This window comes from Petaurus breviceps, unplaced genomic scaffold (genome assembly GCF_028583685.1).
Source record: "Petaurus breviceps papuanus isolate PSGF00001 unplaced genomic scaffold, PetGlider_PUasm1.0 545, whole genome shotgun sequence".
Classification (NCBI taxonomy): Eukaryota; Metazoa; Chordata; class Mammalia; order Diprotodontia; family Petauridae; genus Petaurus; species Petaurus breviceps.
The window spans coordinates 3,143,543-3,170,746 of NW_027186366.1; the positions used below are offsets into that span (position 1 = coordinate 3,143,543).

The 27,204-nt window shown below is 48.3% G+C and overlaps 1 protein-coding gene across 3 annotated transcripts in view; it reads left to right on the top strand.

Moving 5' to 3' along the window:
• Nucleotides 1-27,204, top strand: part of GIPC2 (GIPC PDZ domain containing family member 2) — a 63,256-nt gene that overhangs the window by 30,342 nt on the left and 5,710 nt on the right. For all 3 annotated transcript variants that reach the window (XM_069102244.1, XM_069102245.1, XM_069102246.1), the window contains exons 3-5: nucleotides 5,732-5,912; nucleotides 14,552-14,658; nucleotides 16,685-16,766. In XM_069102244.1, the coding sequence (XP_068958345.1) occupies nucleotides 5,732-5,912; nucleotides 14,552-14,658; nucleotides 16,685-16,766 (370 nt within the window). The remainder of the gene's footprint in view (nucleotides 1-5,731; nucleotides 5,913-14,551; nucleotides 14,659-16,684; nucleotides 16,767-27,204) is intronic.

Genomic DNA, 27,204 nt, shown 5'->3' on the forward strand with positions numbered 1-27,204 from the left:
CTTTCTTTCTTTCTTTCTTTCTTTCTTTCTTTCTTTCTTTCTTTCTTTCTTTCTTTCTTTCTTTCTTTCTTTCTTTCTTTCTTTCTTTCTTTCTTTCTTTCTTTCTTTCTTTCTTCTTTTTGGAGGGACAATTGGGGTTAAGTGACTTGCCCAAAGTCATACGGCCAGTTAAGTGTTAAGTGTCTGAGGCTGGCTTTGAACTCAGGTCCTCCTGACTCCAGGGCTGGTACTGTGCCACCTAGCCGCCCCATGATAACATTTTAAAGATATTTTCCCAACAATGGCCATTTGGGGTTCAAAGCTATGATTATTTTTACTCTGATTACTGCATACTTCCAGATTGCTTGCCAAAAAAAATATTCAATATGGATGCTTAACCTGAGGTCTGTGAAATCTTTAAAAATGTATAATTTGAGATCTGTATTGCAACAAAATGGGTTTGCTTTGTAATCTCTTTGTAACTTTTTTGGCATGCATCTACAAACATGATTCTGAAAAGGGGTCCATATGCATTGTCAGGCTATCCAAGGGGGCCAGGACACAGAAAGGCCAGGACACAGAAAGAGTCTGTTCTACCAGATGAGACAGCAGCCACTTTTAAATGAAAAATGAGAATGTTTTGAGAGCATCAGTCCTTTTTGGAAAGTGAAGGTGTGTGTGTGTGTGTGTGTGTGTGTGCATGTGTGTGTGTGTGCGCACGCGTGTGTGCGTGTGTGTGTGTGTGTTTCTTCTTCATTAAGTGGGGAACTATTTTATAAATAGCCATTAACCTCATTCTTTTCAGTGACCTGCTTCTATCTATAGACATTTAAAGATGTTATGGTACTCTGTTGTAATAGGACTAGAATGTCACATAGCCCCCAGCTCTCTCATTCAGGGGACAGATCCATTTAAATAATTTCTTTGGGAGCTAATTGTGGCCTGAGCCAGAGGCCTTAGAGAGGGCTTTCTTCCTTCCCCTTCTCTTTCTCCTCCTCTTCTTTTCCCCTCACCTCCTCCCTTGTACCCAGGTACATCATCTTTAGTCTTTATCCTACCGCCTCCCCTCCCCCCAAACCTCTTCTCTCTCTCTCTCTCCCTCCTTCCTTGTATCCACATATGCGCTCAGGGCCTGCTCAGTATTTCTTAAGTACTTATAAGACCATTCTGTGGGAAGAGCCCTGCTCCAGAGACAGAGAACCTGGGTTCAGATCCCACTTTGGGTCCTCCCTACCTGTCGACCTTTGTCAAGATACTTTACCCCCTCCATGCATGGACTAGGCAGTTCTGAGGTTCCCTTCATTTTCTTCCTTCCTTCCTTCCTTCCTTCCTTCCTTCCTTCCTTTCTTCCTTTCTCTCTTCTTTCCTTCCTTCTTTCCTTTTCTTCTGCTTTTTGGCAAGGCAATTGGGGTTAAGTGACTTGCCCAGGATCACGCAGCTAGTAAATGTCATGTCTGAGGCCGGATTTGAACTCAGGACCTCCTGACTTTCCGCCCCTGCTCTGTCCACTTTGTCTTCTAGCTGTCCTGGTTCCCTTCACTCTCAATTGATGATTCTATTCACTGCCAGGTACTGGGCACACAAAAGGGAAAAAAGCAGCGTAAGCTGCCTTTGAGGAGCTCACGTTCTAATGGGGAAAGCAGTGCCCACACAGAGAGGAAACACTGGGAGGCCCATGATAGCCTCTCCTCTAGGGAATGACCCTGGATCTGAGGCTCAAAGGAAGCTTGGAATTCTGTGAGGCAAAGGTGAGGAGGGCATGCAGTCTAGGTGGGGGCACAGCCTGTGCAAAAGTGTGGAGAGGAGAAACCGCAAGCAGGTCTGTCTAGCTGGAATAGATGGGTGTCCCTAAGGTATTAAGGCTTAAAGCTTCTCTAAGACTCCGGGGATGCCCTGTATGGTGCATGAAGGGGCACAATGGACAGTCAAACTGGAACGGAGATGACGACAGGCTTTACAAGTCAAAAAGAGGTGTTTGTATTGTTCAGTCAGAAGGGGGCTGCTAGGGCTTTACTGGAGGCAGGGGCTACTTCATTAGTGGTCTGGCGGGAAGTAAGGAGGGTCTGAATGAGACTGGCGTCCGAGCACCTGGAAGCCTGAATGGAGGCTTGACGGGACAGGCATGTACACTGAAGGACAGAGTTGGGAGAAGAAGGTAGTTTCTAAGAGGCCTTACACTGGCCTGGAATCTCGTCTCTGTATCTTGCTGACCTGTCGATGCTTTTTTTTTTCACAGCCAGTATGTGTCAGAGGTCTTCCTGCCTTTTAGGTCAGCCCTCCCTCTAACCACTACATCACACTCTTTCCCTATATCTTGACTAGATTGTGAAGTGTCTGAAGAGGACCATATTTTACTTAACATTCAATTCTCTTCTAGCATGTAGGCTATAGCTTTCAGCTTTGTAGGTGCTTAATACTTTGAACGGCTTGGTTTCCCCAGTTTGGGCACCTTCCTGGTGATCCCTTCTTGTCTTTCGCCTGTGGTCTAGTATGACAATAATTTTCTGAAATTCTGGCTGATAATCACTGGGCTTCACCACCCTCAATCTTCCCTCTTAGGGTGTAATCTCCTTGAGGACAAAGACTCTCTATTTTCATCTGTACTTTATGAACATTTGGCCAGATTCCAGCTGTTTTTTACTAGGAGAAAGTAGATCCCTTATATGGGAAGTTGTCTGGGCCTTTGGGGAGCTGATGTTTCTGTGTTCTGTTGCTGCTAACCCTCTGTCGGCTTCTAGAGCCCTTCATGACCCAACCCCTTCCTACCTTCCCAGTTCTTCCATATATACCTCCTTGTGCCCACCCACATACTTTGCCATCCAGTAACACTGGCCTGGCTTCCTGGTTCTTTCCCCTTTCCTGACTCCCCCATCCCTGGAGCTCTCTCTCTCCTGCCTCTTCTGGAATCCTTCAAGTCCCAGCTGAAATCCTACCTTCTACAAGAAGACTTTCCCAATCCTCCCTTTCATATGACCTCCAATTTGTCCGGCATCTGTCTGGCTTGCATGTACATGGTTGTCTGTCCATTATCCAGCCTATTAGACTGGCAGCTACTTGAGGACAGAGACTTTTTTGGGACTTTCTTTGTATCCTCAGTTCTTAGTGCCCAGTGCCAAGCTCACAATAGGCATTTTACAAATGTTTGTTCACTTGGCTTGCTATTCCCTTTTTTGGCATTATCGTGGGGGCAACAGAAGGGGCTCTGTCTGACGGGCATGACCCTTCTTTCAGGAAGGAAGTTAACCCAAATTAACTGTCACTTGGCAGTGGTGACAAAGTGTAGGCTTCATTGAGATTTTCTACCTTCCATTCTAAATGGTTGATTCTTTCCCTTCTCTATTTGAATTCTTCTTCAAGACCTTCACTTTCCCTTTTTATCTTTTCCTTTAATTAATTTAATTCACCAAACTTTCCCCTTTCTCCACTGGTTACTTAGGTGTCTCCTTTCCCTTGTCTAAGGATACACTAATGCTAGGAAAGGTAATCATTAATTAGGTAAATTGTTGTGCTCGGAGGAATCCAAAGAATGACCTAGCGAAGATCAAAGCTAGGTTTTTTCCAGTCCTTATGCTCAACAGGCTGGTGAAGATTATTTCGACCCAGACGAGACTGTCTTTAGAGGCCGTTCTACTCCCAGCATTCACTTTTCCCTTTGTCCCCAGAGTCCTCCCATTGACTGGATTTCATTGGGCTTTCTAGAGGCAGTTAAGGAGGGGTCACCCCAGTTTCTTGCTGTTCCCGAAGCAGCTGCTGTAGCTTCCCAGGGAAGGGCCCACCCTGGCAGATCGTGTACAGCGGATGGGAGAGCTCAGGTTTCCTTTGCTTGATCCTGACCTCCTGGAGGGGGATAGAATGAGCTCTGTCTGAGCAGGAACGATCAGATTACTTTCATGAAGGAAGCTAATTAATGCTCAGCCATGTTAGCATGCAGCAAACTGGCATTTTATAAGATTTTATATCTTACGGAAGCCCAAATTGACTTTGGGATTTCATGAATAAAGTGAAGGATGAAACAAAAAGCCACCTGGATATTTTCAGTGGAGATTTTTTTAAATCACAGAATACTCTCACAGAGATCACTGGTAGTGTTGGTAGTGTGAAACCAACTTTTCCAGCCTGATTTGGTCCAGCCAGGATTCATTAAGTGAGTAATGTGCTCCAGGTGCTGGGGCCCTGAGGACCAGCCTAGAACACAGTGATGGGTTGATCATTTCCACTGGAGTGGGAGGGGGAACAGATCCCACTAACACGGAAACAAATGACTTTTGTTTTTCATAAGTCATCAAAATCTTCTATTTTTATATCATGGTAAGCTCCCCTTCCCTCCACATGGAACCTCCCCTTGTAACATGACAAAGAATTAAACAAATTAACTAACGCCATAACTTTGACTGATGATGCCCCCATAGGCCTCCACCTCTCTGCTAAGAGCTGGAAAGTATGTTTTGTTATCTGGGAACATCCAGATGTCCATGTCTTTGGAGGGTCATTGTAGTCACTGAGGACACCAACTGTTCTTCTGGATTCACTCGGCCTCATATGTGTCTTCTCTGTTTCTGTCTGTTCTTTCCCCTACTCCATGCTAGGGGAAAGAGGAGGTTACAGCCATAGGGCTTCTGTGAATCTTGGGATCTGGAAGAAACCTTAGAAGTCATAGCAGTAGACAGAGATTTGAACTCGGGCCCTTGAACTCTTTCCATTTCTTTGTGGAATGATGAGATATGAGGCTTGGCAAGTAGGAATGCGCTTGGGGTTTTCACTTAATTTTTGTCTTCTAAAGGTTGCATTAAAATACCTCCTTCGAGTCCTACCTTAGCAACTCGCCATGGTAAGAAGGTGTTTCAGGGGCTGGGGGGCACCGTGGCAGCCCTCCCAGACTGGCAGGACTTTCAGATATGGACTTGGGGGCAGATTGATGTGTCAGCAATTTGTGTCTTATCACCAGGAAGAATGCTGGCTGCCCGGGAAGGAATTCTTTTATCTGTAGCCACTAAGGAAGACTGTGATGGTGTGGAGGGGTTAGGCAGCTCAGTAGGGTAATGCCCTCAAGAAGCCTGGAGCTAGATCTGCCTCAGACATTTCCCAACGGTGTGACCCTGGGCAAGTCACTTCACCACTGACTGCTTCTGGTTTCCCCATCTGTAAAATGGGGACGATAGCTCCCACCTCCCAGAAGTGTTGTGAGGATCAAATGAGGTAAGACTTGTAAAGCTCTTTGCAAACCTTAAAGAGCCGTTTTTATTGTGACCTGCTATACCAGCTCACTAAAGCTGATTGTTAAATTGTCAGTGTGCGTGTTCACACTTTGGAAATCAGCAAACACTACAAATCAGGGCTTGATATATAATTTTGTTGATCTTCTAGACTTAAGAAATTGATGGAGAAAATGATAGTAATGCAGAATAGTGTATGCACATTTTTGGTTGTTTTTGGCTTTTTGGGGAGCCATCCCAACTCTCCCACCCTGATGAAATCCCAGGTTCTTTGTGGGACTGAAGTCATCTGCAGCTTGAGATAGACTTGAGTCTGAGCAGACATTTCAGGGATATGCTGAATGCCCGTGCTTTAGGCATCCAGGCACTGCTAGGACTTAGCTGCTCTAGGCAAGGCCAAGGATGAGAACTCTAAGTTAAGGACATTTCTACGTTCCCCAGCCAAGCCCATGAAAAGGTTCCTTGGGAAAATACTTTTAAAAAGCAGAGCAATTGCTGGAGAATGTTTGTTCCATGTTTCATGTGCTTTTCCCCAACAGAAAATTAAATACGGCAGCCTGATGGACTCGGTGAAGCGCGTCTGTGTGGGAGATCACATCGAAGAGATAAACGGACAAAACATCGTCGGGTGGCGTCACTACGACGTCGCCAAAATGCTCAAAGAACTCAAGAAAGACCAGTCCTTCTCGCTGAAGCTGATAGAGCCCAAGAAGGCTTTTGGTGAGTACCTGCAGGAGTCCGTACATCTTGGCTGTGTCTATGACGGGAGGAGGGGCTGTGGCCAGCCTTGGCTCTGGGCTTCTGCCCCCTGTAAGGAAGGGCATGGCTGGGCCCTGGGCCCAAAGGGGCCGAGAGGTCTTAGCACCACCCACCCCCTCTCATTCTGGAGGAGGAAACTGAGGCCTAGAGACTTTCTGGAAAGCCTCAGGTGAGGGTCCAAGTCCTCTGTTGGCTGCACCAAGCTCCTGGAAAACAGGCCACCTTTTAGTGGAGTGAACCTCCAAAGGTTCCCTTCCATCTCCCACCATGGCTGGCTGAATTCTAGGTTTCCCCAGAAGGCAGCTGCTGCTTGGACCCAGTTCTGAGATTCGGCAGAAGTGGCCACTTTATGCTACAGGCATAGAAACAACACTATTTTCTGGCTCCCAGCTGCTTTCCGAAGGCCAGAAGGAAGAGCCTCCCCTTGGGGGGGAGGGACGTCCCTCTTTGCCTGTTTTGGCCCCCACAGCTGCTTTGCAGCTGGTCTTCAGCCCTCTCCCCTGCCCCAGGGACGTTTTCTCAGCCAGAAGACCATCTCTCTTGGGTCCGTTTGGATGACTGCCTCTGATGGTCCCCTCTGAGCCAGTGGAATACATTCCAGGGCTGCAGTGACTCCCCCAGGGTGCAGCCACCCACCACCCTTGCTATTCTGAGCCCACAAAGAATGTGCTTGGCTACTTGTAGGCTGCTCTCCTGCTCCAAAATGTGAGTGGTGTATTTGGGGAGACCTAGATTGGAGGTGGGCAGATAGGCAGTGGAGTAGGAAGCCTTGGGTTAAAATCCAGCCCTCAGACATTAGCTGGGAGGCCCTGGGCAAGGCACTTCACTGCTGTCTGCCTCAGTTTCCCCAGTTGGAAAATGGGGAAAATAATGACACCTGCCTCCCAGGGTTATCGTGAAGGTCAAATATGACCATATTTAAAAAGTGCCCACATAGTAGGTGCTCTAGAAATGTGAGCTATCATGGTGAGAAATCACAGGGCCTGAGTTCAAATCCTGCTTATGCCATGTGGAGCCTGGGTCACCTTGGGCCTTAAATCCATAATTCTGAGCTCTGAGGACATTTCTGGGACAAAATGTTCTCTTGGGTTTGTCCCATATCATAGACATGGCTGATGGACTCCTGTGCACCCTGCTCCGTGTCGGCCCCAAATCGAGGAAGGTTCAGCCTGAGACATGTGATGATCCCACCCCAAGATCATGTGTGTGTGCTCAGAGACCACAACATGATCAGAGCGGGCAGGAGTCCCAGGAGTCCCCGGGGCCAGTCTGTCCCTGGGACCATGCACTGGGTGACCTCCCGAGCATGGTACTTGTGTAATGTACGTCATTATTCCGGGCATAGTATGCCTAGTATCTGTATGTAGTGTGATACTTCTGGATGTGATATTTGCATGAAGCACAGCATTCTGGGAATGGCACTTACATGTAGCCCAGCATTCCAAGGGTGGTGCATGTATGCAGTACAATGTCCCAGGAATGGGGCTTATATGTAGTATAACATGCCAGGGGCAGTACATACATGTAGTACAATGTCCCAGGAATGGGGCTTATGTGTAGTATAACATGCCAGGGGTGGCACATGTATTCAGTACAATGTCCCAGGAATGGGGCTTATATGTAGTATAACATGCCAGGGGCAGTACATACATGTAGTACAATGTCCCAGGAATGGGTCTTATATGTGGTACAACATACCAGGGGTAGCACATGTATGTAGTACAATGTCCCAGGCATGGTACTTCTATGTAGCACAACTTTCCAGGGTATATGCATGTAGTCCACCATTCCATTGCTGGTAATTCATGCAATATGCCATGGTGGGGATGGTCCATGTATGTAGTACAATATTCAGGGCACATCAGAACCTATGTTGTCCCCCTCCCCCCTCCCCCCCCCCAACCCTTTGCAACAAATTCTTTGACCTGTCCAGGTGTGGTCACAGTTCCTAATTTTGTGCCTCTGGTGACAGTCATTTTGGGCCACATGCTCACATCCCCTCCCAGCTCAGATTCAGAATTGGAAGCAAGCTTAGAGCTCATCTGGTCTGACCCCTTCCCCACCCCCCTTTTTACAGATGAGAAAAGCATGTGAGTGGCAGGATTTGAACCGGGGTCCTCTAGCTCCAAAGCCTTGTTCTTTTCCCTGTAACCTCTTTGCTTTCTAAGAAACAAACAACCCCCAAGTTGACATTTTCACAGCATTTTAAGTGTTTTTGAGACATCTTACATACGTTATCTGAGACAGACACTATTGGTGGGAGGAATGTTTTGGTTTTGCAGCTGAAGAGATCTCATTTCAGAGAGGTCCAGTGATTTCCCCGTGGTCACAGCCAGTCTGTGTCAGGAGGGGGTTTGAATCCAGGGTTCTGGAAGGCCATGCAGAGGCTATTGGTAGCAGCTGCTGAGGACACTCTGATGCATTCTTCAGTAACTTTTCCTGGCACAACTCACTGACCCCTAAGGGTCAAGGGCATCTGGCCTTTCCCTGCTGGACTTTGCTGCAGGGCTGGGGCTCCTGTAAAGTCTGCTCTTGGGATGCCTTTGATGGCCTCAGTTTGCCCATCTGCTTTGTTGGCTTGACCTATGCTCCCTCCTGGCCCACCCCTTCTCATCTGGGCCAGAAGGGCTGGGCAGCCTGCCCAGCCCTTATCAGGCAGTGGCTGGAATGCTTTTTGAGAGATGGTTTTAAGGATAGAGGTCATTTCCTTTCTCTCTTCTGCTTTTCCCAGTGACCTCAGCGCTGTGAAATTGGCCTGTAAAACTGAGCATTTCCCCAAGGCTATGGAAATCTGTTTACTCCTTTAAAGGACTAGACCTCCTCACTTGGGTTTATTAACCCTTTGTGGGTTTTAATAGCATCGAAGCCACTGCCAAACCCTGGGGGTAGGAAAAAAAAAACCTGCTGACAGTTTGGTCAATGATGAGGTTGGAAATCAGACTGTAGAGAATGTAGAAGAAAGTGAGAGGACAGGAAGCGGAGGCAAACTTCCAGTAGAGGTGCAGTGACTTGTCCAGGGTCACACAGCTAGTTACCGTCTGAGGTCAAACAGGAACTCAGGGCTTCCTGACTCCAGACCCAGTGCTCTATCCCCTGTACCACCTGCTACCTCAGTGATGGTAATGGGACAGTGGGGTAAGAAGGGGAGAGATTCATAGGGGGAGGATGGTGTGGAGTTTACAGAGTAGACATGGGAAAAAAAAGGAATGTGGAATCAGAGCAGGGAGATGGCTAGGGAAGGTCCTGGAGGGGGGAGGATGAGTTTAGAGGGGGGCCAGGGGACAGTGGGCAGTTTGGGTCAGCTAGAGGGTCACCAGAGTCTGTGACTAAGGAAGGGCAAAGCTGTGGGGAATGATGAGATCCAGGGTGGGACTGTTCCCATGTGAGCTGGAGGTGGAGGTAGAGGGGCTGAGGAACTGGGAGGTTAGGTAGCTTTGAAGGTGGTGATAGGGCTAGCATGAGCACCCACTGTGATCTGAATGTGGCAGAAATTGTAGCTGAGTCAACTTCCAAGAAGAAGAGGTGGATAGACAAGTGATTATGGTAGAGAGAGTGTCTGGGAATGGCGATGGGGAGGGAGGAGTAATAGGGGCCCCTCCTCCCCAGGACTGGCCACAGGGTGCCATGACGATGTTCTTAAAGACTGGGTCTGAGCACATATCACTAGATTCCAGATATGGCCGTCTTTATCTCAGCCTTCCACGTGTGCTTTTTGTTTCTAAGTTTTATAATGCACCCGATTATTGGCACTGGTGCACTATATGCTTTCTAAATACTTAATTGTACATATTTTAGGGGGGTCTGTGAGCAACTGATGTTTTGCTAATAGATTTTATTTTCCCCCAAGTTATTCGGTGTGTAGCTGGTTTGTACATCATTGTCTGCGCGGCGTCTCCCCATTAGACAGGGCCTTTACCTTTCTTTGTATCTCCAGAACTTAGCACCATGTTGGTTGACTGACTGAATGATCAAAAAAAGTTTTCCAGAACACTTAGGGTCTCTATCACACCATGATTGATTATCCCTAATTGTTTCATGTCCACATCCATGGTTTCCAGCCTGAACCTATGAGCTTTACGTGGGAAAGAACATCCTTATACTTAATCTGTGGAGCCCATGGTGCTTCTCAGAGTCTCAAAAGGCAGTGTGGCTTAGCGGACCGCAGGCTGCACTTGAGTTCAGGAGGACCTGGGCTTAGACATCAGCAGAAAGGACCAAGCAGCCTATCTGCAGAGGGCTCAGCCCATTGGCAGACAGGCCAGCGTTTGTAAATGCAGCACAGGGCATCATGGTTGCAGTAGCTGGAATGGGATGTGGAAAACCTTTCCTGTCCAATCAACAACTTTTTTTAGGATGATAACGATGCTGCTTCTGGGCCTGCTTTCTTCCCGGTAAAACAGGGAAGTTAGAATAAATACAATTCCAACTCTAGGAACCCAGAGAACCATGGCAGACATTGATGGAACAGGGCGTGATTTAGCTTTCCCTTTGGCGCCACCATGTGTTCAACTTTGGTCTAGTCTGTACAATCCTTTTCTGTGGGTATCATTATATCTTCTTTGTTTTATCAGAACCAGACAAGTCCTTTCCTCTCAGTATTTAAGTGTTGCCTAAAGGCCTGCAGATCAGAAGTGGTTCCCAAAGGCAAAATATAGGGAAAGCTTCAGGAAAATTTATTCACTTTGGAATTTGGATTTAGATTGAGGCCTTCAAATTTGGTAATTTTATTTATTTTATGACTTTATATCATTCTCACCCAGTTCCTGAAAGGCACACCTTAATATGTGGTGATTTTTTGTTTTAAGCTAGTGTAAACGAAATTAAGAAAATTTGTTTTGAGATATTGAAAATTTAATAAATATATCTTGAGATCACTGAGTGCACATAAATGACAATTATTAATTCTATTTTCTTTCATTCATTCATTCTTGAGAATTTCAGAAACTCCCCTTGAGATCATTAGGAATTTCTTGTGATATTATGAGATTCCTGTTGGGAATTGTTACTTTAATCTGGTAGAAAAATATGACATTTATCTCATTGGCATCTCATCAGCACTTTAGTATATTTTACTGTCGACATAGCCCTTTGCTCCTCTCTAAGGCATGATGTATTAGAAGATCCGTATGTGTGTCCCACTTCCCACCAGACTCTATGAAAGGAGCCAGCAATCTCTTTTGTCTAAATGTTGGGTCTCCTCCAGTGCCCAGGACAGTGTTTTACACATGGCAGGCGCTTGATAAATGTTCTGGGAATTGAATAATGGAGTGGAGCCAAGTCAGGACAACCTAAATTGGCAAATAATAAAGAATTTTGAAGTTGTTGAATATTAGATTGAGAATGAGGCACAGAGACTCTGCAGTTCAATTTGCTCATTTTATAGATGAGGAAACGGAGACCTAGAGATATAAGCTGGTTCAGTGGGGAGGACCCAGTTTCGAGGAGCAGGAGGCATTTTGAAAGGAGATTTGGGGCTTGGGAATTATGAGGCTGACCAGGGATTGAAATTTGGGGAGAAGAAACAAAAGAGTGGCCAGAGCCAGAAGGGAGCTGGGTGACCGCTTGGCCTAAGCCACACTGGAAAGAGGGTTCTGTCCTGCCCTTCCCCTGGGTTGTCTGGCTTTGGCTTCTTCCTCTGGCCAGGGGGATCTTCTTGCCTACAAGGTCACCATGTCTGAGACATGGTGCTCACCCCTCCTGCAAACCTCTTTTTTTTTGGTGCCCCATTGGATCATGCCTTTTCAGTCTCTTGGGTAGCCACTTAGGCTACAACCTGGACATTACAACCTAACCCTGACTCTTGCTTTTCCTTCCATGCCCCACATTCGAAGAGTTGTGAAGTCCTCTTGATTCTACTCCTGGAGGCTTTTGCACCTATGCCCTTCCACCATCCAAATCTGGGCCCTCATCTTTTCTTGCCTGAACCACTGAAGTAGCTTTCTCATTGCTCTCCCTGACTTCCATGCATGCTCTCACAGCTGCCAAAGTATGACCAGGGCAGTCCTCTCTGTAGGAAGCTGAAGTGACTCCCTCTGATTTCTAGTATAAAATACAAAATCCTCTGTCCCGGCTTATTGTCTCCCCATGCCCCCTCCAAACACTCTGGTCTACTTCCTCTCCTATGTAGATTACAATCCATTGCCCACCTCCATACCTTTGCTGGGGGTGTACAGGTATTTAGGGAAGACTGGCATCTCTGGGGTGGGGGCTACTCATCTACCTTTGGTGACCCCTCCTCCCCTGCGGGCTCCAAGAAGCTGTAACAATGCAACCAATCTTTGCAGGAGTTGCCCCACCCACCCTCCATGCCTGTTATGTACTCCCTTCTCACCGGTCCTTCCTCATCCTTTCTCCCATTTTCAGTGCTCTCTACCTCTCTCCCCCCCCCCAATTACTTTTATTTATCCTGAATATGTCATGAATACATTTGTGTGCATGCTGTCCACTGCCCCCAGGAGAATGTAACCTCCTTGGGGGCTAGCATTATTCTCTGCTTGTCTTTGAATTCCCAACATATAGCCAAGTGCCCAGCCCATAGCAAGTGATGGGGCATTGGCTGATGGGGCTGTTTTTGGAGAACAGAGGATTGGAATGCCATGTTCAGGACTCAGTGGCCTGAGATCCAATGATCAGAGGCAATGATTGCCTTGGACTCAACTTTTCCAGGGCCTGCCTCTGCCTGGGAAGCTGGGTCTGCTGCTCTCTCTAGCTGCTGCCTGGCCCTGGCTCTCTCTGCTTTCAGTATTCATGAACCAAGGCCTATTGCCACCTTCTTTTATTCCCTCATTCTCCATGTACTCTGTGCCAAACCTTCCCCATTGAAAACCTGGTGCTGCTGCTGCTGCCATTGTCTCTTTCCTTAGGCTCCTCTCCCTCCAATATGTCCTTTCCAAACGCTTCCTCTGCCTCTTCATGTGAGCGGTCTAGACTGTCCTGTCACCTCTTGGGAAATGCTGACACACTGTGCACCAGCATGGCTTCAGAGCCTGAAGGAGCTTTAGGGGATCTGCCCCTCATTTTTAGACCACAGACCTAGAATTGAAGGTACCTTGGCCAACCTCCAACCAGATGGCATCCGCAAGATCATCCAACTGTTAAGTGACCTCTCGGCCTCCTTTTACTGAAGGTACTTGAGTGCAGAGCCTGGCACACAGTAGGTGCTTATCTTCTGCCCCTGGCCGTCTCTCTCTAGTGCTCTGAAACCCCTTCTCTGTCTAACCTTGGAAGCAGGATGGAGGTAGAAATGGATGGAGTTGGTGTCTAGGGACTTGGGTTCAGATTCCAGCTTTGTGGCTCACTACAGGCTGTCCTTGGGACTTCCCTCTCTCGGGTTTGCTTTCAGGCGGCCCCTGAAGACCCTCCAGCTCTGGGCATGTGCTTCTGTGACTCCCCGCTCTTCACTTTGGCTGTTGTTCAGCTGTTTACAGTTGTTTCTGACTCTCCATGACACCATTTGGGGTTTTCTTGGCAGAGATACTGCAGTGGTTTGCCATTTCTTTCTCCAGCTCATTTTTACAGATGAGGAAACTGAGGCAAGGTGAAGTGACTTGCCCAGGCTCACACAGCTAGAAAGTGTCTGGGGCTGGATTTGACCTCAGGTCTTCCTGACCCCAGGCCCAGGGCTCTGTGCACTGCACCGCCCAGCCGTTCCCCTCTTCACTTTAGGGATAAAGCACTGTTTCTTCATTGGTAAAATGAGCTGGAGAAGGAATGACAAACCCCTGCAGTGTCTTTGCCAAGAAAACCCCAAATGGAATGGCAAAGAGTCAACAGGACAGAAAAATGGCTCAACGACCAATTGCCAGCCCCAGGCTTCTCAATGGCAAGCAATTCCCTTCTTACAGGCTGAGTCAGTAAGGTGAGCTTGCATTGATTAGGCACCAGCACACACTGAGGGAGGCATTGGGTGCAAAGGAAAGACGGGGAACATTCCTGCTCTGGAGGAGGGGAATAGCGAACCCACAATGGGGTCGGCCCAAGCCAGCAGCAGGGCCGATGGGAGGCAGTCCCTGAGCAGGTCTTAAGGACAGCACTTCCATGGGTCTGTGAGATTGGGCATGGCTTTGCAGATGTTAGCATTTGATCCTCACAACAAGCTGCTTGGTGCTGTTACACCCGTTTTATAAATGAGAAAATGGAGACTCAGAAAGGTTACGTGGCTGGCCCAGGGTCACACGGCCAGTAAATGTCTGAGAGTGGGGGTGGAATGCCAGACAGTGTATTCTTTATCTTCGAATCCCTTTATGAACTATGGAGACCGCGACTTCCATCTTGGGGAGCTCTCTGAACAGTAATAATACTGACACGTATGGTGGCCTTTATGGTTTATAAGATGCCTCCATCTAGTCTCTCTTTAGGGCCACGGAGCAGCCCTGGGAGGGGGGTCATGTTCATTTATCACCCCATTTTGTGGATGAGGAAACTGAGGCCAGGGCCCCACCCGAGTCACGAGTCTACACACAGGAAGCTCTGCCCTTCAGGGCTTTCTGTAACTGGGCCTGACTGTTAGAGCAGGTAGGCCATGTTTGGTCTTTATTAGCAAGCTGTGGAATCTCACCAACCGTGTGTTGTTTTACTGTTCATTGTGTGTTTGTTTATAGAAATGCAGCCAAGGTCTGGGGCTGGAAAGATGACAGCTGGAAAAATCACCTCTGGCAAGGGAACTTTACGGCTGAGATCCAAAGGTCCTGCCACTGTGGAAGAGCTGGTAGGTCAGGGCCGGGCTGAGGACTCTGGAGATCTACAGATGGTGGAGAGGGGGAGAGCTGGCCCTGAGCCAGATGGATTAGGCTGCGCCTGCAGTCTAGAGGCTGGGGCCGCTGAACGCTGGGAAGGAGTCAGAGCCACCCTGGTGGTTTGGCCTTCAGCTGGGGCCTGGACAGGTGGGGTGTGGGCAGCTTCGGTGTGGGCAGCTGGGGCCTGGGCAGCTGGGGCCCAGTCAGGTGGGGCGCGGGCAGCTGGGCCCCGGGCAGGTGGGGCCCAGGCAGCTGGGGCGCGGGCAGCTGGGGCCTGGGCAGGTGGGGCGCGGGCAGGTGGGGCCCGGGCAGCTGGGGTGTGGGTAGCTGGGGCGCGGGCAGGTGGGGCGCGGGCAGCTGGGGCCCGGGCAGGTGGGGCGCGGGCAGGTGGGGCCCGGGCAGCTGGGGCCCGGGCAGCTGGGGTGTGGGCAGGTGGGGCGCGGGCAGCTGGGGCGGGGGCAGGTGGGGTCCACGGTGACCCCTGGGCTCCCGGAGGGCATAAGAATAACCAATAGAAAGAGAGGCTTTTTGGGCAGTGATGTCGTAGTCCTGGGGCTGCTCCCCGGCAGAATGAGCAGCTGAGGGCCAGGACTGGAAGGTGGAACGCTCAGGTGCTGCTGGAAGGATCAGGAGGGATGAGGGGGCAGCTTGGCTAGGACGCCTGGTCATTCACAAGTTCACAGTGGAGACATTCATTGACTTTTGCCTCCTATTTGCAAGTCCTTGTGCTAGGTGCCTGGACACATAGACAATTGTTGCCGATGCATCAGGCTAGCCTAGATTTAGGGCTGGAGAGATCCTAGCATGCTTTGTTGTACGGATGAAGAAACTAAGCTTAACCTAGAGAGGGCACACAGCTGGAAAGTGTCTGAGGCGCTATTTGAAGTCAGGCCCTCCCATCTCTAGGAGTGGAGCTCTAACCACTGGGACACCTCTCTGTGGCTGGAAAGAACCTGGTCCTCTGACCCTTGACCCAATAGACTTTCCATGGCACCACAATGGCCTCGAATTCATGCCATGGGAGAATCACTTGAAGAATCCCAGGGAAGAGTGGGCTTGGGGAGGACATGAGCTATGTTAAGGGTAGATCTGTGAAAGAAACATTTGGCTGATATTGCTTGGCCCCAGAGGGCAGAAGTAAAAAGTAAGCGACACAAATTCGGGAGAGACAAGATTTAGGCTGGGTGGGAGGACAAGCTTTTGAATCACTGGAGCCAAGCAGAAGAGGAAAGGACTTGGCTGGGCGGAGTGACTGGGGGAGTACATTGTATAGGGCATTTTAGGCTCCCAAATGGGCCGATGTGTCCCCTGACAGCTGATATTCTGTGAAAATCAATTTTGAGGAAAGTTGGCTACATTATGTGTCTGGGAGGTGGTGCCTTGGTGGGCATTTGGAATTGAGAGTCCCAGGTGTCTTTTTCAAGAAGTCAAGCCCCAGTAAGAGCCCCAGGCCACATGTGCTTGATCCCACCCCTGAGGGCACACAGTGACTTAGAAGATCCAGAGCAAACACATTCTATTGTGTCTTTTGCTAGACATTTACCCATAAAATTTTGGTCTATTCAGAACTGCTATGGTTGTGTTTGATACCTATTTCTGTGCTATTGGCAGCATCATCTGCATGTTGAGGAACTCATGCCCAACACAGTCACTGAGCATAAATGATACTTATTATCCTATGTTTACCAGGGCAGGGTAGAACACCAACCCTTATCCAAAGTGTTTTCATAAAAAGCTTTTCAGAGGAAAAAATCCAGCCTTTCGAGAATCAACCCCATGTCATCTGGGAGCCAAACCTTGGCGCCATTGACCCAGCAGTTCCGAACAGCCCTCCTGGCAGGAGCTACTCAGAACTTTAGCTTCTAGGTGGAAAAAAGCCTCGTGTATTAAATCAAATGATGTTTGTGAAAGTCAGAAGAGATAAAGCAGGCCCAGAGGTGTGCGTTGTTATGGATTTGCCAATAAGATAACTCCTTTTCTCTCTCCTCTTTAACGAAGCCTTCAGAATCAGATGAGAAAGCCATTAAGAAGGTGGATTGCCTTCTGGAATTATACCTGGGTATCCGAGATATTGAACTAGGTAAGAATTTACCATTTGTAAATAATGACTTTTTATGTCTTAGTCTCACAAACTCAGTTGTATTTATTGCTAACTTGTAATTCTATCCAAAGCTATAATTATCAAGGTAAGGAGAGATGGTCTTGGCAGAGATGACCCCAATGGCAGATTAAATTATGGAGGTTAGGCCATAGGTAATGAAGAGTGTTAGAGAAAGAAGGAACTGTGTGTAAGGGGGAATTCCTCTGTGAAGGAGTGAGTTGAATCTTTTTTTTTTTTGTAGTAAATAGCATTTTATTTTTTGAGTTCCAAAATGTTTTCCCTCACTTCCTTCCCTCCTTGCCAAGATAGCGAGCAATCTGATACAGGTTACACATGTGCAATCATGTTAAACATTTTTCCACATTAGTCATGTTGGGAAAGAAGAAATAGAGCCAAAGGGAAAAGCCATGAAAACCCCAAACAAAAAAAAAACCCCAAAGTGAAAATAATAGGAGCATGTCTAATCTTTAAAAGGTAAGTAAGTGCCCTGGATCAGGAGCAGGAAACTGGAGTTTTACCCCAGACTGTGCCAGTAACAAGGTGTGTGACCTTGGATAAGTCACTTAATCTTTGCTTCCTCCTCTATGAAATAATGGATGGGCTTTGAAAGCCCTTCACTGTCTGGCCTACCATACCACACCAGTCTGTCAGTCACACCTGTTACCTCTCTAACCTGCCTTTCAGGTCATTTACACATCTCTTCCTTTCTGGTACATTATGGTCCAGCACAGCCAGAGTGCCTGGTTTCTGGTACATAAACTCTCTACCATCTCCATCTGGCTATGCCCTATGCCTGGAGTGCTCTCCTGCCTCACTCAGAATCCCCAGTCTCCTTCCCAGCTCAAAGCATCCACTTTTACATGAAGTCTTTCCTGATCCCCAGGTGTTAGTGCCTTCCCTCAAATGACCTGACAGTGAATTTGTACCTATTTTGTCCGCATTTCCCTCCATATATGTTAGGCTCTTCACTTTGGTCTTTGTATTCCTAGTGACTGACTAGTATGTAACTGCCTGAGGGTGACCACCAAGATCTGAATTCCTTAGCCTGGGGTGGCTCCACATGGCCAGGATTTCATGATTCCGTGAACTTGGCTAAGAAAAAAACCCAACTCTTTATTTTCACCACCCTCTGACTGAAAGTAGGCAATTCCTTCAAAGATTTGTGATGGAGGCTCTGAGAAGGGGCCCTGTGTTCCCCCAGTTGGCCAGGGCTCCAGGACACAGGGTTCCCCTGGATGAGAGGCGCCCCTTCTGATCCCCTTCCACACCAGGTAAGGGGATTTAAGGTCAAGGACTTTCCTTGCCTGTTGCTTGGAAGAGGGATTGCACCCCCTGACACTCACCTTGGCCTGGCACTGTTTATCCAGCTCCCCCTCTTTCCTATCGGGCTCCCCTTCTTTCTTCTCTGTCTTCTCCCTTCCTTCTTTTCTTCACTGGGTCCTTGCCTGCCCTGTGTTTGTTTCTTAGATTGTGCTTCGGGACTGAAGGTTCTTTTCAGAGCAGAAAGAACACAGAAGTTTGAGGGGAAAGCCAGTTGTTTGTCCTTCATTTTCGAAGAGGACCATGACATCATGGAGGTGATGCCATGATGTGCAGGTGAATTGGATTAGAGTGAGGCAGGGGTATTTGAGGTCACCAACCTCACTTTCTCCTCCAGAGCCATGTGAGTCCAGTGGCCAGATGCACATCAGGATGACTAGAGATGACCCCAGATGGGAGGGAATACCCTGACCCTTTAAAGTTAAGGTCCTTAGTAGGTCTCAGCTTGATGAGGAAACTGAGGCAAATGGGGTTAAGTGACTTGTCCAGGGTCACACAGCTAGTCAGTGTCTCAAAGTCAGGAAAATGAGTCTTTCTGATGCCAAGTCCAGTGCTCTATCCACCTGACCATTTATTTGGCTGCCCCTCCCCCAATCACCCAGTATTGGCTCTCGGTAGACATCTCCCTCCATTTGTGCACGCTGTTTCACCTGGCTAGACTGTCAGTTGTTTGAAGACAGAGACTTTTCTCTTTGGTCTTTGAATCCCCAGTGACAGTGAGTCTGACCCTAATCCCATATTTGGATCGTTTTACTAGGAAGCTTTTCCTGAAGCCACACCTAAATGTTGGCATCCCCACTTCCTGTGGCTCTTGGTTCTGCCCTCCAGGACCAAACAACAAATGTGGTCTCTCGGCTGCCTCACGGCCCTTCACAGAGTTGGTGACAGACACACCGTTCCCCTCTGTGTGTCGTTTCATCATATACTCCTCCTGTGACGTGGACTCCGTCCACTTTCCTAGGTGCTTTCCTTTGGGTGCTTTCCCTCTGATTGGTGATGTTTGCAAACTGGGGTGCTTAGATCCCATTATAGTACTTTGACTGTGGTCTGATGAAAGCAGAGTAGGGAGGGAGGGAACAGGCATTTAACAGGTGTGCCCACTTTATGCCAGGTGTTGCACTAAATGCTTTGCAAATATTTCATTTAATCCTTACAACAACCTTGGGAGGCAAACTGGATTATTATCCCCATTCTACAGTTGAGGAAACAGAGGCAGATAGAGGTTAAGAGACTTGCCTGGAGTCACACAGCTAGTCAAAGTTTGAGGCTGGATTTGAATTCAAGTCTTCCTGACTCTAGTCACTCATAGAGCTCTATCCTCTGTGCCACCTAGCTGCCAGAGTAACTATCATCTCTTATGGCCATTTTAATGGCCCCCAAGAGTGAATTCCCATTTTCCCAAAATTTTTCACATTTTTACTCAAAGTTTTGAGTTCCAAATTCCATACCTCCCCTCCCCTCCTGCTTCCCTGAGATGGTGAGCCATCTGATGTAGGTTATACATGTGCAATTATGTAAAACATTTCTACATTAGCCATTTTGTACAAGAAGACTAAAATAAAAGACAAAATGAAGGAAGTGAAAAAGAGCCTCCTTTATATATTCGTGTATACATGTATTCAATGGAGGCAGATAGTAGGCTTCATTCTTAGTCCTTTGGGATTGCCTTGGCTTCTTGTATTGCTGAGAATAGCTAAGTCATTCACAATTTTTCACTGAACAGCATTGCTGTTACTGTGTACAAAGTTCTGCTGGTTTGGCTCACTTCACTATGTATCAGTTCATGGAAGTCTTTCCAAGGTTTTTCTGAAATCGCCATGCTTGTCATTTCTTTTTTTCCCCTCCTTTTGGAGGGCAATTGGGGTTAAATAACTTGCCCAAGGTTACACGGCTAGTTTTTTTCTTTGTGTGGGTGTTAAGGGTCTCAGGCCAGAACCAAACTCGGGTCCTCCTGACTCCAGGGCCGGCGCTTGACTCACTGCGCCCCCTAGCCGCCCCATGCTTGTCATTTCTTATAGCACAGTAATATCGCATTACAGTCACATACCACACCTTGTTTAGTCATTCCCCAATTTAGAAGCATCCTTCTGGTTTCCAATTCTTAGCTACAACAAAAAGAGCAGCTATAAACAAGTTATTTGCCATTTTGGGATGTTTTGGGGATATAGACCTCCTAGTAGTATTGCTGGATTAAGGGATTTATAGCCCTTTGGGCATAGTTCCAAATTGCTCTCCAGAATGGCTGGATCAGTTCACAGCTCCATCAACAATGCATTAGTGTCCCAGTTTTCTCACATCCCCCCAATATCCAACATTTGCCTTCTTCCACATATTAGCCAATCTGACACGGCACCTCAGAGCTGTTTTAATTTGCATTTCTCTAACCAATAGAGCATTTTGTGAATTTCAATTTTTGCCTGCCAGAAGATACTGCTGATTCATCTTGTGTCACAGTGAGACCCCCAGAGCATTTAATAATATAGGACGCTGTTGATTAACCACCCCCTTTCCCATTCTGTCCTTGTGAGGCTGAGTTTTGGAAGCCAACGGTGAGACTTTGCCCCTGGTGAATTCACTTTCTAGTTAGCCCAGAGTCCAGAGACATGACATGCTTAGCTCTGCAATCAGCCATTCACACATCAGCCACACCAGACTCCTGTCTCAGGCTCTTCCATATGCAACCAGCAAGAGGAGAGAGGAGGAAGCTTTTGGTTTTTAGCTTCAAGAGAGAAGGGAGAGATCCTGGAGAGAGAGAAAAAGTCTGGTAAGGAGCCAACCTATACTCTCTCCCAAGAACTTGCCAACTTCGTCCCTCATTCAGGCATGAAGTGATGAGTAAACAGTCCCCTTCAGTGAGGACAGCCTTATCACTGATGGGCTTTGAGCCCCTGGTTGGAGAGAAAGAGACTGAGTCAGTGGTTCAGGACTTCATGGGACCCTTAGGCACAGAACTGAAGAATGAGGAGGGACCTTAGTTATTCTAGTTTAGAGCTGCCCAAGAATCCCACCCATAACCTCGTAACAAGCATTCCTCTTCTTGGAAGTCTCCAGGGAGGGCTAATAAAAAACTCAAGAGACTACACATAGTAGCCATGAAAAAGAAAAGAATCCAGAAGTCCTCAGGGCCAGACATCATAGTTTCAGGCCATCACCATTCCTCACCAGACTTTTTTTGGAAGTTGACTAGTAATCCCCTTATAAGCTTAATTAGTCATATGTACCCAATGCCTCCCATTGGCACATTACACACTGATGAGAAATGGGAAGTGGGGAGCATGTTGGCCATGGCCAACTTGGGAATCCCTTTTGTGATTCAGGCCAGATCAGCACAACTATAAACCAGCCCAAGCCATGTGATGCTCTGTGGCCTTCCTAGTAGTTTCTGACTTTCCCAGTTAATTCTTTAGTCAACAAAGGTATGAAGGGCCAAGATATGATCTGTGCCACTAGGGAGCTGGGAATTATATACACACCAAGGAAATGTAACTCGAAATGGAACAAGGGTAATACAAGGGTCTGAACAAGGTTCCCTCTGCATCATATTCAGCACAATGGAGAGAACTCTCACCCTGGAATCAGATGATCAGGGTTCAGATCCCTTCTTTGACACATCCTACCTCTGTGGCCTTGGGCAAGTCCCTTCACTCCCTGGGACTCAGTTTCCTGATTTGTAAAATGAAGGGCTGGGCTAGATGGGTCTGATGCTCCTTGAACAAATGCTTTAGATGAAGTTTTTGCTTGAGTACCTCAAGGGAAGGGTGACCCTTATTTCCTGCAGCATCCACCATTCCCTTTTGAAGTCCCTTATTAGGAGAATTTTCCTTGTATTCAGCTGAGTTTTTTCACCCCTGTTCTCGTAGCTCTACTTCCTGCACCTGACAGTTATGTGTCTGACCTCAAGCCCTTTCCCAATCCCACTCATCTTCCTGTGGGTACTTTCTAGCAGCTCTCCTCTTCTCTCTCCTCTTTTTCTTTACCTCTTTGCCCCATCACTATTGCTTGGTAGGATTTCAACAGGTAGATGTGGTAGTTGGGGAGGTGAGGGAATTGGCTTGGAGATGAGATCTCTACAGGGCACAAGGAGTGTGAAGCATAGAGTACATAAGGGGAGAGTCATATGAAATGTCTGGGAAGGTTGATGTGATCTGTGCATAAGGGTTAGGGTTATCAGTGTGAAATATCATTGGAAGGAGATGGGAAGACTGAAGGTGCTTGGTGCAGGCGACCTTGATGGGCTGGCAGTTTGGGTGCTAGAAGTTTTTCATGTAAAGGGGTCACACAATGAATGGAAACAAGTCCTTTTCATGTGTCTTCCTGGGTGTTTAGGGCAAGCATAATTGTATGGTTATTTATTATTTTAAGATTTACAAACTTCTTTCTGTAAAACATTTCTGTGGGGTCAGTGATGCAGACATTTCTGTTCCCTTTTTGTAGACAAAAAAGAGGTGCTGAGATGCTGAGAGCTCAGTGAGGGCAAGAGCAGGGACTGAACCCAGGCTTCCCTGCTGGTCCCTCTCCGGTGGTGGAGTAGGGAGGGGGCTTCGATGGATGCTCCTCCCCGTTACAGTCACAATATGGGTTTTCACAGAATCCTAGAATTTCAGAATTGGAAGGGACCTCAGCGGCCACTGAGCCCAACTCAGAGCCCTGGAAGGATATCCTGTCCAACAGTCTTTGCTGCAGGATAGTTAGGGAGGAGGCGTCTGTCACGTTCCTGAGGCAGCTCATCCCACCTTGGGGCAGGATTCATTGTGAGGAACTTCACCTACCCTAAATTGTCCTCTCCTGGTTCTGTCTCTGGGGCCAGAAGAGAAGGGGTCTCATCCCACTTCTATGTTGAGAGCCCTCGAGAAACTTAAAGACGGGGGTGGGGAGGGCACCTAGGTCCTTCAGCTGTCCACCTGAAGCATAGGCTGAAAGCCCTTCCCCACTCTGGTAACCTTCCTGTTGACACTCTCCGGTTAGTTAATGTTCTTGAAAAGAAGCGTTATACAGAACTGAAACCAGGACTCAGGATGTGGTCTGGCCAAAAGAAGCATTGTGCACATTGGAGAGGCAGAGGACTGGGCTTGGAGTTTGGAAGACCGGAATTCAAATCCCACCTCAGAGACTTAACAGCTGTGTGACCCTGGCCAAGTCACTTCTCCGTTTGCCTTGGTTTCTTCAACCGTGGAATGGGAGCATAACCCAAGGCCCGGGGTTGTTGTGAAGATCAAGTGAGATGTTTGGAAATAGCTTTTACCTCAGTGCCTGGCAAACAGTAGGCACCACATAAATGCTTATTCTCTCCCTTCCCTCCTCCCTACACACATTCAAAAAGGGTGGGAAGAAGCTAGCTTGAAAAATGGCATTAATAGAAGCATTTCCTTAAGAGGACCAAGTATGAAGAGTAGGAGAGATTTCCCAGAAGGGCCAGCGGAGGGCAGCAAGCAGCCATCAGATTTACCTCCATTCTGGAGCCCTGGAGCGAGGGGCCTCCGGGCTCACCTGGTCCCGTCCTCCCATTTCTGCAGCCGAGACTCTGAGCGGCAGCCGGGGAGATGGGGCTCAGCCTCGCCCTGCCTAACCCTGCAAAGAGGGAGCTGGGTCAGCTGCACTCAGCCCTGCCTGCCTCAGTGTCCCCATCTGCAAAATGAGCTGGGAAGGAAACGCAAGTCACTGTGGAGGAGGAAAGGAGGAGTCACGGAGCGTAGGACCTGGCGGCCGCGACTCAGCCAGAGCGATCGCGGAGCTTCCCGACATGGTCCGGCGCTCCCTTGCCCCGGGCTGCCGGCTCTAACAGCATGCCTTCGCCTCCCAGCGCTGTCTCTTCTGTCTCTGTCTCCCTGTGTCTCTGTGTCTGTCTGTCTCTGTGTCTCCATCTGTCTGTCTCTGTCTGTCTGTCTCTGTGTCTCTATCTCTGTCTCTCCCTCCGTCTCTGTGTCTTTTTCTGTCTGTCTCCGTCTGTCTCTGTGTCTCTGTCGCTGTCTCTCCCTCTGTCTCTGTGACTCTGTGTCTTTGTCCCTCTTTCTCTGTCTCTCTCTTTCCCTCTGTCGCTGTCTCTGTCTGTCTCTGTGTCTCTGCTTTTCCCTCTGTCTCTGTGTCTCTGTGTGTCTCTGTCTTCCTCTTTGCCTCCTGCCACCGTGTACACAGACTTTCTTAGACATGGAATTTCATTGGCTTCTCACGACATCTGGGGACCTTGTCTGGTCTGTGCTCCATATGAGGACACTGAGGTGGAGAGAGATTGCCCAGCCTGATGGCAGTGCTCTGGTCCCAAATGGAATTCAGCCCTGCCCAGTTCCTGAGCCCTGAAGCTCTCCCCCAGCCCTTGACCCCTCCCCACACCATACCAGGTCTGAAAGGTTGTGGGGCCTGGTGAGATGTCCTTGAGCATGAATATGAACTCAGGCTTGGTGCAAGAAAAACCATGTGTCAAGAACTTGCTCTTAAAGCAAAATCTGAGAGGAGGGAGCTGCAATCCTGTGCATTCTGCTATGTGCCCCCAGTGAATGGATTTCTCCACACCTGGCTCACCTGTAGTGCTAGCCGGCTCCCTTACCTCAATTTTCACGTTCTTCTAGTTTTCTCCACCATATGCGATGTCCTTCACACTTTAGGGATTTTATGCCACCGACCTGGGGCGATGCAGACAAATCCTGGGGAGCTGCCTGAGGCTCACTGAATGATCTGAATCCAGGCCTTCCTGACTCCCAACCCAGCAATCTGCTGCGTCACCTCCTGGCTTCTCGGAGTAGGGCCCAGAGAGCTTCAAGAAGCCCCCAGAGGGCTTCAAGACCCTTGTGGGGCATCTGAAAGGTTTCATAAGAATGCCAGGATGTTCTCATTTCTAATATGGTAACTATCAAGATCTATAGCCAGGCCTGGGCTGGAACCGGCTTATATGGACTGGAGAGAGATGCTTGTTAAATTTTCAGCATCAGCTTTCATACTTCTGAAATCAGCAAGTGCTATCATCGAGGCTTGATGTTTTGTTGATTGTCTAAACTTGAGAAAGTGATACAGATTGAACCTCAAAGTGTGTCTTGTATTTTTGGAGAGCCGGGTGTTAAATGTTTACCAGTGCACATAGGGAAGCAAAAGCTTGTTGAGACCCTCAGTCACTTTGAAAAGTATAAAGGGTTCTTGAGACCAAAAAGTTTGAGCTTCCCTGCTCTCAAACAACTACAGGTTGGATGAACATCACACCCAGCTCTAGAAATAACAGCAGGTCAGATGAGTGTCACACAAAGATGAATGTCCCGCCCCACTCTAGAAACAAAAACAGTCCAGAGGAATGTCCCACCCCACTCTAGAACCAATAACAGGCCAGATGAATGTCATGCCCTGCTCTAGAACAATAACAGGCCAGAGGAATGTCCCACCCCACTCTAGAACCAATAACAGGCCAGATGGATGTCATACCCCACTCTAGAACCAATAACAGGCCAGAGGAATGTCATGTCCTGGTCTAGAACAATAACAGGCCAGATAGATGAATGTCATGTCCTGCTCCAGAACAATAACAGGCCAGAGGAATGTCCTGCCCCACTCTAGAACCAATAACAGGACAGATGAATGTCATGCCCTGCTCTAGAACCAATAGCAGGACAGAGGAATGTCCTGCCCCGCTCTAGAACCAATAGCAGGCCAGAGGAATGTCCTGCCCCGCTCTAGAACCAATAACAGGCCAGAGGAATGTCACACCCTGCTCTAGAAACGACATGAATATTAAGCCCCTCCCTCCTTTTCCTCTCCTCATTCTCTTCTTAACCACCTTCCCCTCATGCATTCATTCTTTAATCCATGACACCGGCCTCCTTGCCATTCCATGGACAAGCCACTGGGCCTTTTCTCTGGTGCTACCTGTACCTGGACCCCTTTCTGCCTCTGCACTCCCCCAGCTTCCTTCCGACCTCAGCTCTAATCCTGCCTGCATGAAGCCTTTCCCAGCCTCCGTTATTCTTGGAGCCTTCCTGCAGACTGCCCCCCATTTGTGCTGGATGGTACAGGCACTGGCATGTGTATTGGCTCTCCCATTAGACTGAGTTCCTCCAGGATGCGGACTGTTTTCACAGCCTTTCTTTGCATCCTTAGTGCTTACCACAGTACCGGGCTCTCAGTGGGTGCTTCATAAATGTGAGTTAAGTGACTGACTTCTGTCTTCCCTAGAAGATGGCCCCTGCACCTACCTTGCTCTTCTGTAATTCGGTGTCTTCCTATGACCCCTTCTCTGCTGCCCAGAGACATCCCCAGGTCTCCCCAGAGTGAAGCGAAATCCCCAACAATTCCCACCTTCCTTGGTAGCCGCCACCCGGTCTCTCTTTTCCTCAGCCAAGTCTTTTACAAGAGCTGTCTACACCTGTGGCCCTCCCCTCCTCTCCTCCAGCCTCATCTTCTGCAGACTCTGCTTCCTCCAAAGTTAGAAGTGGTTCCTTCATTGCCTATGGCCTTTCCTAGCCCTCGTCCATCGTTCTTGAGTTCTTCACACTTGACTTCACTGAGCAGCTCCCTCCTCCCCAGATGCTCCCCTCGGCTTGTGTTTTGGTGGCTTTTGGTGCTCCTCCTCCTCCCTGTCTGACCCTTCCCTCTCATCACCTTGGTTGGGCTTCATTCACGTCATCCCCCGAGGGCCCTCCATCCCCTGCCACTTGGTGCTCCTGTGGGCCCAGTGGCCATCTCTCTGCAGATGATTTCCGGTTCCCTTTACCAGCTCGTCTCTCTTCTGAACTCTGACCCCTCGTCCCTGGCTGTCCACATGACCTTGTGGCCTGGACGTCCCATCTCATCTTTCCCTCCAAACCGGCCCCTCCTCCAGGCAGCAGCACTGGACACTTCAGCGTCCTCCTCAGCAACCCCTCCCCTCCTTGTTGTGATTGATTGTTCCGTCTTTTTTCAGTCGTGTCCAGCTTATGGTGACCCCATTGGGGTTTTCTTGGCAAAGATACCGGAATGGTTTGCTATTTCATTCTCTAGTCTATTTTATAGATAAGGAGACTGAAGCAAACAGGGTTAAATGACTTGCCCAGGGTCACACAGCTAGCAGGTATCTGAGACTGGATTTGAATTCAGGTCCTCCTGACTCTAGGCCTGGTGCTCTACCCACTGTGCCACCTAG